This window comes from Ostrea edulis, chromosome 8 (genome assembly GCF_947568905.1).
Source record: "Ostrea edulis chromosome 8, xbOstEdul1.1, whole genome shotgun sequence".
Lineage (NCBI taxonomy): Eukaryota > Metazoa > Mollusca > Bivalvia > Ostreida > Ostreidae > Ostrea > Ostrea edulis.
Genome location: NC_079171.1, coordinates 4,190,407 through 4,201,391, shown reverse-complemented (window position 1 = coordinate 4,201,391; position 10,985 = coordinate 4,190,407). Strand labels below are relative to the sequence as shown.

Here is a 10,985-nt window from a genome sequence, read left to right as displayed (position 1 = left end):
CAATTCGTTGATTCAAACGAAATCGATCTTGTATGTTGAAAATGACAACAATCTTTGTCTACCCATTTCTATAGGCATTTGTTTCTTGAAGACGTGTAAGAAAGTTGATGCCACAGCATGGTCACAGTTGATCGGAAATGACCCTGGGACAATATTGGATCATGTGATTCAACACAAAACCGTCCCCAAATGGTATTACGGTAATCTGCTTAAAAAGTCGCGCAAGAAATGTCAAACGACCATGGCACAAGAGCTCTGTAGCCGAGCAGGTGTACCAGTCGATAGATACCTTGGATTAAATGACATTGAACCTTTTGAAAATTTGTTGAATGTGAGTGTCAATGTGGTGTCGTCTCGAGTAGGTAACAAATTTATCAGAGTCATTGAGGATACAGATCGAAGTCGATTATATTTGTACCATGTGGAAACAGAAAATGAGAAACATTGGCACGGTATTGGTAGTATACAGGGCTTTTTCAACGGGTCTTATTTTTGCCATACTTGTTTGAAAACTTATAAAGACAAATATAAACACACGTGTTCAACCTCCTGTGATGTGTGTTTACACGATGCCTGTCCAAAGAAAGAAAATCAAGTAGGATGTAAAACCTGTGGTCGTGTGTGCCGTTCGCTTGCCTGTTTTGAAAGACACAAGGCAGGTAAAAGAATTCACAATAATGAAATCCCCCCAGCCTGTGATTTATGGCATCAGTGCAAAATATGTCGCGTTAAACTGTCAGTAGTTAAACGCGACCCTAAGTTACACGTCTGTGGAGAGTGGCAATGCCCCAGCTGTTCCGAATATCACGTAGGAGAACACCTATGTTATCAAAAGTCCTCTGATTCTGATCCAGAGGAACGACAGAAGAAAAAATTCATTTTCTATGACTTCGAAACACGTCAAGATGATATTTATGAATGTGAACAGGGTTACACTCCTTCTCGTATTAGATGTCGAGAATGCGTAAACAAAGAGAACCCCTGTGTAAATTGTAGGCTCTGTCGGCATTGTGAGGACCCGTCTTGTGGGCTGCAGCAACATAAAGTTAACTTTGCGGTCCTGCAGACATCCTGTCACGCCTGTGAAAAGGAAGAATTAAACAAAGAATCTACATGTGAGGAGTGCGGCGCACGTTGTCACAAGTGTGCTAAAATGAAAAAATCAAAGTTTGTGGGTCCACCCTGTCCAGATACTTGTGGTCATCGGGAACTGATCTTTCGAGGTGAAAAAACCGCAGAACACTTTTGTGCTTATGTGTGTCAACCACACATCAAGAACACCATTTTAATTGCCCACAATACTAAAAGCTTTGACTTATATCCGATTTTAGAAGTTCTTATTGATAGACATTCGATTCGACCAGACAAAATCATTTGGTGAATTCGACTGGTCGATATTATGAAAAAATTATTGTATAAACTTAATAATTTCCATTCGACTGGTACTTCAGAAAAAAATATTAATTAAGAAAATCCATATTGGAAATCGAGCTTGAAATACGTCACGTGTTATGGAAAAGATGGCGGGCAACTGTAGCAGGGATGATGGAAATGCCGTGAGGCCGAAGTAAGTTTTAACCTTCTTCTGTTCATTAAGAAATTAATAACTCTGTTGTTATGCATATGATTATTTAAGAATATTTAGTAGCTTAGAAAACGGTTTCTTATTTACTATGCACAGGATATAATAGAAATTGAGCAACACGAGGTGCTCCGTTCGAATTTTCTCAACAGTGAAGCAAAAAGAAAAATGCAGATTTTCTTTTAATTACGGTTAATAAAAGTGCACCCGATTACATGTATAAACAAGAAATGTATATGTTTCTTTTCTAGATACTACGAGCAAAGAACACTTATCTTTCCGGACGGAATACAGATAACACAAGTGTTTGATGCACCAACATTCAGGCGTATTGATAGTGGGGGTAATTTTTATGTATGGTTAATATATATGTGTGTGTAGAAAACTGAAATCTAAAAGAATAATAAGCAATTAACTGGAAAATTTTTGGTACTTTGTCATATTTTTTCTTTTCATTTCATTTTTAAAGTAGGTTTAAAATCATTTTTTAACGAGAGTTCATCAACAATTACTATCATCTCTGACTTAAGCATGTCAGGAGAAAAATCAAAACAATAATGTCATTCTTTATCACAGACACAGAGCTGATAGCACAGATAAGAAAAAACTATGATGAATCTCTTGGTAAGTTAAAGAATAATTCAATCAACAGAAATGTATCTCAATTGCTTATTAGAAAGAAGACCTACATACATATTTTGAATCTTACGCATTAACTGCATATATATTTTTAATTGTAGGCTCTGGTGGTGATCTTCTAGAGATAGCAACACAAGGTGAATGTTGCTTTAAAAATTACTCTTACATTAGAAATTATTCTTTAGCTCATAACGAAACACTTTTCCACAGTGTAAAATATACTTCAACATTTATTTATAGTTAGGTTAATGAATATAGAAGTGTAAATAGAGTATAACTTCCTTTTTAGGTCTGTCTAAGGGAAGTGATTGCCAAGAAGATGACACATCTGTAGGTTAGTGTTAATTGCAGTTTTATTTTAATTTACATGCTACAAGTATTCAACATATGTTCAAGATTTTAAACTGCCTATCATAAAATAAAACCCTCTTTTATACTAGACATATTTTTGTATATATTGTCTGTGGGGTGATCATGTATTAATGTAATTGTAGGTGAAAGTCTGGAAGAGAGCCCTGAGACTTTTGGTGTAACAAGTAAGATACCTAGATGAAAATATAACTTCAGTTAACTTCTGATGAATTGCTTGTTAAACTCATTTATTCAAAAACAGATTGTAAAAATATTTGTTAGAAAATTCAGTTCATTTAAATGTTCAAGAAAAGAATTCAAAGTAGTTCTTATTTTTTTCAGGTGATGTTGAAGAAAGCAGTAGTAGATACATGTTTTGGACAAAACCTGCGACTAACCTTCTTCTATCATTATACGAAGAGTATGAACAAGAATTTGAAAATCCTCGAAAGAAAAAGAAAGATGTTTGGAGAGAAATCACAGAAAAATTAAATGAGGCTGGATTCGACTTTTCGCAGTTAAAAGTTGAAAATAAATGGAGAAGTTTGGTGCAATCACATAAAGATATAAAGGACAATAAGAAAAAAACAGGTGAGAAAAGGAGGACATTCCCACACCTTGAAAGACTTGATAACATACTATCAAAAAGGCATGATATAAATCCACCTTTTACCAGCTCCAGCAATCCTCTTGCCACAAAAGAAAACGAGAAAGATAAAGCAAGCACTAGTAGTGAAGAAAAGGTAGTGACAAAGAGTAGCAGCATCTCTGCAGTTCGACGTAGAGAAAAGCGAAAAGAAGCAGAAAATGAAGGTAGCAGTTTTTTTCAAGCTTTTAAAGAAATTGAAGAAGTAAGAAAACTTGAGCGAGATGAACGGGAGAAGAGAAGAGATGAAAGAGCCAAAGAAAGAAATGATCTTTTAAGGGCATTTCTCGAGATATTAAAAGAAAAATAAAATGAAGGTACAAATTATGGCAAAATATACTAAACGAAGGTCCCTTGACTGACTGTTATGATAATGATCTAGTGGATGTTTTCATTTTTTTTTTAAATTCTTAAATGCTAAGAACCTGTTGTATATTGCACTTTCTTTTATTCTTCAATTCAACAATTTCAGGGCACATCAATTTGACAGACTTGCCACCAGAAGTTTTGGAAAAGATTTGCTACAACCTTGAACAGTTTGAAGAAGTTAACAAGCTCACCTTGGTTTGCAAAAAACTTAAATATTTCTGTTATCATAGAAACACCTCATTCTCTGTACATCTAAAAAATGTCAACAATCTGTGTGGAGTGTATTGTATGCCAAATTTGAGGAAATTAACAGTGTGTGGAAGGTCCTATTTCAATAGTGTAATTGATGCAGATCAAGTTAAAAGCAGAGAATTCGATGCATTTGTTGAATTATTTGCTATGGCATCTTTGACGAGATTGCAATGTCTTACTTTGAAGAATTTCAGATTCCAAAACACTTTCTTACTTTTTTTAATTGCCCTGAGTCACTTGCAGTTAACATGTTTATCTTTTCACCGATGTAGTCAAATATCAGTAGGACAATTGAAATGTGTACTTGAGGAAATTCCGTCTCTTAAGTATTGTGATGTAGAATGTGATGTTAGCTCAACTGAAGACATGCATATTTTTGCTGAAATCGCAAATCAATTTGTTGGACAAGTAAATTTAAATCTGAACAATCTAGAAGAAATACCATCTGTGTTGTTGAAATACAGAAGATCTAAGTACCGTACACCTTGGCCAACTGGGCATTTACTTATCCCTTGAAAATATCCTGAAAAATTGAGTAGTACTCACTTGTATTTGCATAGCCATGTGAACAGATTTTATGAGATTGTTAGGTTGCAACTTCTGTGTACAGAAATATGCATATGATCCACAGCTTACTATCAGGGCCCAGGGATCTGCATATTTTTTTTTTATTTTTTTTAATTACCTTTAGTAAATTATGTTAATTTCTCATGTTTGTTTCTCAGGAAGAGAATGTTTATACAATGCAATAAAATCTTTTTTTCAGGGATCTACATGTTTATGTTGTGTGCCATATTCTTTGCCATGAATGATTTAGTAGCACCCCTTCAGATCGCATTGTGTATTAAGCTGTTTGTGATTTGTTTTCATTGTTTTTGTAATTTTGGGGGAAAGATTTCCAATATATTTTAGTCTTAATCTTTTTTGGTCAGTGTTATATGTTCTTTTTTATTGCTACTGTTTTATATATTTTTTGTTGTTGCTAAAGAGTTGATATTATGAAATATGTTATTCTTTTTGTTTGTTTTACTTTAAAGAGATTAAATAATCGTTTCTCATAAAATCTAGACTTGTTTGTAAATATCCAATTATTCATCTGTTTAAAATGCAAGTAAGTCAAGAAAAAACCTGGTTGCACATATCAAGAATTTTAATAGAATATGTAAAACTTTTCACAATTGCCTTGCAATATTAAGTCTTTTGATGGCTCCGCCGTTCAACACATTTTCATCATAATTTTCAAAGACTGGAAGCAACTGGGGTACATTATTGTCCTCATTAACAAGCTCTTCAAACTCGTCATGATTTAAAATGCAGATGTTGTGCAAAACACATGCAGTAAGTATTGTTCTTACAATGTCTTTGACGTTTTTCTGGTCAATGTGTTTCAAACGTTTAAATCATCCTTTCAGTATTCCAAACAATCGTTCAACATTACTTCTAATGCTGCTGTGTACATAATTGAATTGAATCTGTGCCTCAGTGAGATGACCATTGTCCCGAAATGGTGTTAACAGCCAAGTAAGATTTGGGTATGCTGAATCTCCCAATAAGTGACCATCACGACATAAGGCTGGTCCATTTACAAACAAAGGAGAATTGCGGAAAATTCTTGCGTCATGAACTTTACCAGGAAATCCCGCAAAAACATCAATGAATCGCAGGTCTTCCCGCACCACTGCTTGCAATACGACTGAATAATAGTCTTTCCTATTGTAGTAGTCAACACCTCTTTCTGCTGGTTTAGTTATTGAGATATGGGTACCATCGATCATCCCAACAACTCCAGGGAAGCCTTTTAGATCCCAATACATGTCTTTGATTTCTTGTTGCTCTGCAATTGTTGGCCATACAACTACTTTTGATAACAAATGGTCGTGAATAAATGCTATTAGGTTGCGTATTGCATAGGAGGCTGTTGACTCACTCATTCCAAATCTGTCTGCAATTGAGGCATATTTATCTTGGTTTGACATAAACCATAGAAACATCAGAATTCGGTCTGGAAGAGGTTTCTGGACAGTTCCTCCTGCTGCCTCTCGACATAAAATACCTGATAAATTTTGTTCCAAGCAAGTCTCACATATTTTTTCTTGTAAGCACTGCATGCTGACTTTTCCAATACGGAAAAAAGTTTTAAATTCATCAATGCGGAAATTGACTACCACATTTTCTACATAATTTCTCTGCCTGTGCCTGTTTTGGGGCTTTTTTCTCCTTGGATTCAGGTCGGACCTATGAAAAGTACAATAATTTATCGTCGGTACCTTAATTTTTTGGTCATTCCTGACAGCATGAACAGTAAATCAAGAAAAATGAGAGAAAAATTCATTCTTGTGATAACTCATAAAGTTACATCACATTCGTGTGTGTGTGTGTTATTTTAATATGCAGAAATATATGTCTTTTGAAAAATGCCTATTTCCGCAATTTTTTTTTATTTTGAAGATGTAGAAAAACCCACATTATAAAAAATAAACCATCGTGAAACCGATCTTTTTTTTTAACAATTTGTTTATGTTCTTACATTGCCGCCAAAAAGTCTGTTAAGTCATCTTCATCATCTGAATCACTAGTACTGCTATCATCATTCAAACAAACGAAAATAAAATTGACAGCTTTTCTTTTCAGGTTTAGGTCCATTGTTGATGAATATGAAACCGGAAGTTGTTTTTTCGTTTATTTTGTTCGATTTCCATTCGACTGGTCCTTTTGTATTAATCAATATTTTAGTTCTGCGCAAGTGGGCGTGGCCTAATTTTAATTCAGGAAAAGTTACCAGTCGAATTCGCCAATTTATAACGGATCCAAAATTATGTATATGCATATCGCCAACAAATTGAATCTCACGTTTTTGGATTCGTTAAATTTCCTCCCTATGAAATTGGCAAAGATCCCAGACGCATTTGGCTTAGAAGAACTCAGCAAGGGATTCTTTCCTCATTTTTTCAATACAAATGAAAACCAGGCGTACGTGGGTCCCTATCCTGCTCTACAATTCTATGGATACGATTTCATGTCGCCGGGGGAAAGAAAAAAGTTAACCACTTGGCATGCAAGTAAGAGCTCCGAAGTTTTTAACTTTCAAGAAGAAATGTTAAAGTACTGTCGCTCAGACGTTGATATACTGAGAAGGGATTGCATAGCCTTTCGAAATACCGTCCTTCAAGCCACGACAACAGAGAGTTCAAAAGTGCAACCCGATGGTACTATTTCAAAGACCACCATCGAGGGCGTGGACCCCTTTGACTATGTAACAATCGCCAGTGTGTGCATGGGTATTTACAAAACTTTATTTCTCAAACACAATATTGAAGTAGAAATCACGAAAGACCAGACGTCCACTTGGCAAGCGTTGGACGACTGTGAGGGGGTGATGGGGGTATGGTTTGATGGAAAATGGAATGCTCTCAGTGACCTGAAAAAAGAAGACAATACGGAAGTGGGGAAACGCCGATTGAAAAGTCCCATAGCCTTCGTACCGTCTCAGGGATACGTCAGCAAGGACCATTACAGTAAAATTTCCATTCAATGGCTAGAATGGCTCATGTACCGGAGTCGACAGTGTGGAAGACCTGTACATATCCGTCACGCTCTCAATGGGGGAGAACATCACGTACCGGGCACCAATTACCGATGCGACGGTTTTGTCGAAAATCCTAAGGGGACAGGCACCATATACGAATTTTATGGTAAGAGATTGTTATAAAATTTAGTATCGAATTTGCCCCTCCCTTTCCCCTAACTGAGGGGGAGGGGGCGTCGGCGGCGAATCTTGTGTTAAAAACGTGCTTTTTAATTTTTTTGGATTTTTCTTGTTAAGGTTGTGTGTACCACGGATGTCCGGATTGCTTCCAACAGGATCGATCCGATGTCAAACATCCAGCCACAAACCAGACGTTAGACGAACTGTACAAGATGACTAAAAAGCGGGAACGAGAACTCAGAGAGCTTGGATACGATCTGATCGTCGTATGGGAGCACCAGTTTCGACATTAACTGATTTGCTGCAATTCGTTTCCACCTTGGATTTGGAAGACAGACTTGATCCCCGTGACAGTTTCTTTGGTGGCCGGACCAATGCCGTAAAACTTCATTATGAGGCTAAAGAAGACGAGAAAATTCAGTATTACGACTTTACAAGTCTCTATCCATGGACTAATAAATATTGTCGTTATCCCGTGGGCCATCCTACCATTATTACGAATGATTTCCAGGACATATCAAATTATTTCGGACTCGCTAAAATCAAAGTCCTGCCACCTAGAAAACTGTATCACCCCGTGCTTCCGTACCGCTCCCAAGGAAAACTGAAGTTTCCATTGTGTCGAACGTGTGCTGATACTGAAAGTCAGCACGCCTGTACTTGCTCTGTTGAGAAAAGGGTCACCACGGGAACGTGGTATACTCCTGAAATCCAAATGGCAGTAAGAAAAGGGTACAAAATTTTGAAAATTTATGAGGTTTATCATTTTGAGCAGTCGTCTGAGTATGACCCCACGTCGGGTGAGGGGGGTCTGTTTGCAAAGTACGTTAACACATTCCTTAAGATAAAACAAGAAGCCTCGGGATTCCCTTCCGAGTGCGACAGTGAAGAGTCGAAACGGGAATACATCCGACAATATAAAGAGAACGAGGGTATAGATTTGGAGTACGAAAAAATTCAGAAAAATCCAGGTTTGCGCTGTTTAGCCAAACTCTGTCTCAACAGTTTTTGGGGGAAATTCGGCCAGAGGCTAAGCATGAAACAATCCAAATTCTTTCACGAGTCCGAATTTGACAAGTTTTTTCAGATTCTCTCAGATCCTACAAAAATCCCTCATAACTTCCATATTATTTCCCGGGATACCCTCCAATTCGAATGGAGTAATCACCACTTGTTCATGCCCTCAGATTGCAAAACAAATATATTTTTGGCAAGTTTCACTACTACGCATGCGCGATTGCGCTTATTTAGTGTATTAGATCGATTAGGGGAGAGCGTGCTATATTTTGATACAGATAGTGTCATTTTCAAAACACTTAAGTCTGACGACTTACATTATCTACCTATTGGAAATTATTTAGGGGAACTGACGAACGAAATCACACCAGAAGATGGTCATATTGTGGAATTTGTGTCGGGGGGGTCCCAAAAATTATGCATATCGTACACTCTCGGGTAGGGAAGAATGTAAAGTCCGTGGTTTTACATTAAACTGGGTAAACTCCAGAGTCATCAATTTTGAATCTATTAAATCCATAATCTGTACATCACAGGATAAACAGATTGAAATTATCAACCCCTGTAAAATATCCAGGGATAGTCGAAAAAGAAAACTGTTAAATCGAACAGAAACCAAGCGATATCAAATGGTTTACACTAAACGGAGAATTCTTCCCAATCTTGATACTCTGCCATTTGGATATTGTTGAAAACCATGGTAATGAAAACTATGAACATTTCATTTTTATGCCCCCCTTTGAAAAAGAGGGGGCATATTGTTTTGCACCTGTCGGTTGGTCGGTCGGTCGGTCGGTCTGTAGACCATGTGTTGTCCGCTCAATATCTTGAGAACCATTCACTTGATGATAATGATATTTCATATGTGGGTTAGTTATGAGGAGAAGAGGATTCCTATTGTTTTTCAGATCAAAAGGTCAAAGGTCAAGGGTCAATCTACTCCCGACATAGGAATATAATGTCCGCTCAATATCTTGAGAACCCTTTGCTTGAAAGACATCAAACTTGGCACACTGGTACATCCTAAGGAGTAGATGACCGCTATTGATTTTGAGGTCATATAGTCAAAGGTCAAGGGTCAAACTGGGCATAGGAATATACTGACCATTCAATATCTAGAGAACCCTTTGCTTGACAGACATCAAACTTGGTATGCCAGTACATCTTCAGAAGAAGATGACCCCCATTGATTTTGAGGTCACATGGTCAAAGGTCAAGGGTCAAACTGGACATAGGAATATACTGTCCGTTAAATATCTCGAGAACCCTTTGCTTGACAGACATCAAACTTGGTACACTGGTACATCTTCAAGAGAAGATGACCCCCATTGATTTTGATGTCACATGGTCAAAGGTCAAGGGTCAAACTGGACATAGGAATATACTGTCCGTTAAATATCTCGAGAACCCTTTGCTTGACAGACATCAAACTTGATACACTGGTACATCTTCAAGAGAAGATGACCCCTATTGATTTTGAGGTCACATGGTCAAAGGTCAAGGGTCAAACTTGACATGGGAATATACTGTCTGCTCAGTATCTTGAGAACCCTTTTCTTGACAGACATCAAACTTGGTACACTGATACGACTTCAGGAGAAGACGACCACTATTGATTTTGAGGTCACATGGTCAAAGGTCAAGGGTCACACTAGACAGGAATATACTGTCCGTTCAATATTTTGAGAACCCTTCGCTTGACAGACATCAAACTTGGTACACTGGTACATCTTCAAGAGAAAATTACCCCTATTTATTTTGAGGTCACATGTTTAAAGGTCAAGGGTCAAACTGGACATAGGAATATACTGTCCGTTCAATATCTTGAGAACCCTTTGCTTGACAGACATCAAACGTGGTACACTGGTACGTCTTCAGGAGAAGACGACCCCTATTGATTTTCAGATCACATGGTCAAAAGTCAAGGGTCAGACTGGACATTGGAATATACTGTCTGCTCCATATCTTGAGAACCCTTTGCTTGATAGACATGAAATTTGGTACACTGGTACATCTTCAAAAGAAGATGACACCTATTGATTTTGAGGTCGCGTGGTCAAAGGTCAAGGGTTAAACTGTACATAGGAATATACTGTCCGCTCAATATCTTGAGAACCCTTTGCTTGACAGACATCAAACTTGGTACACTGGTACATCTTCAGGAGTTGATGACCCCTATTGAGTTTTAGGTCACATGGTCAATCCACTCTTGACATAGGAAGATATTGTCTGCTCAATATTTTGAATTGATGATACTACTCTCAATTAAATGATGTGTGTTTGTATAACCCTTTTAAATTTTGCACCATGGGGGGCATATGTGTTTTACAAACATCTCTTGTTTGATCTTACTTTAATATTTACATCAAAGTTTAATTACATGTATGTATCATTTATTCTATAATACAATAAAAATTCTTTAA

General features: G+C 37.1%; 2 protein-coding genes across 4 annotated transcripts; one reads left to right on the top strand and one right to left on the bottom strand.

Annotated features, from left to right (window-relative positions):
• Positions 1 to 1,487: 1,487 nt before the first annotated feature.
• LOC125660014 (uncharacterized) lies at positions 1,488 to 4,355 on the top strand. Of its 3 annotated transcripts, none has more exons than XM_048891860.2 (8): positions 1,488 to 1,567; positions 1,834 to 1,925; positions 2,159 to 2,206; positions 2,323 to 2,358; positions 2,511 to 2,555; positions 2,716 to 2,757; positions 2,915 to 3,385; positions 3,691 to 4,355. In XM_048891860.2, the coding sequence occupies exons 1-8, from the start codon at positions 1,512 to 1,514 to the stop codon at positions 4,353 to 4,355; spliced, it is 1,455 nt and encodes a 484-aa protein (XP_048747817.2). In that variant the 5' UTR covers positions 1,488 to 1,511. The 3 variants fall into 3 exon arrangements, with proteins under 3 accessions (XP_048747817.2, XP_056003876.1, XP_056003875.1); XM_056147901.1 differs by having other exon boundaries at positions 2,915 to 3,535; positions 3,691 to 3,806; XM_056147900.1 differs by having other exon boundaries at positions 2,915 to 4,219.
• On the bottom strand, positions 4,111 to 6,482 carry LOC125662190 (uncharacterized). The gene is made up of 2 exons (XM_048894364.2): positions 6,367 to 6,482; positions 4,111 to 6,074 (listed from the first exon to the last, which is right to left on the bottom strand). The coding sequence occupies exons 1-2, from the start codon at positions 6,480 to 6,482 to the stop codon at positions 5,240 to 5,242; spliced, it is 951 nt and encodes a 316-aa protein (XP_048750321.2). The 3' UTR covers positions 4,111 to 5,239.
• Between the last annotated feature and the right edge of the window lie 4,503 nt (positions 6,483 to 10,985).

Bases quoted from the DNA above. Each gene is read 5' to 3' on its own strand.
- LOC125660014 (XM_048891860.2), top strand. From the start codon at position 1,512: ATGGAAAAGATGGCGGGCAACTGTAGCAGGGATGATGGAAATGCCGTG. The intron at 1,568-1,833 runs GTAAGTTTTAAC...TTTCTTTTCTAG, and splicing joins GGAAATGCCGTGAGGCCGAA to ATACTACGAGCAAAGAACAC. The intron at 2,359-2,510 runs GTGAATGTTGCT...CTTCCTTTTTAG, and splicing joins TCTAGAGATAGCAACACAAG to GTCTGTCTAAGGGAAGTGAT.
- LOC125662190 (XM_048894364.2), bottom strand. From the start codon at position 6,482: ATGGACCTAAACCTGAAAAGAAAAGCTGTCAATTTTATTTTCGTTTGT. The intron at 6,075-6,366 runs GTAAGAACATAA...TACTTTTCATAG, and splicing joins ACAGACTTTTTGGCGGCAAT to GTCCGACCTGAATCCAAGGA.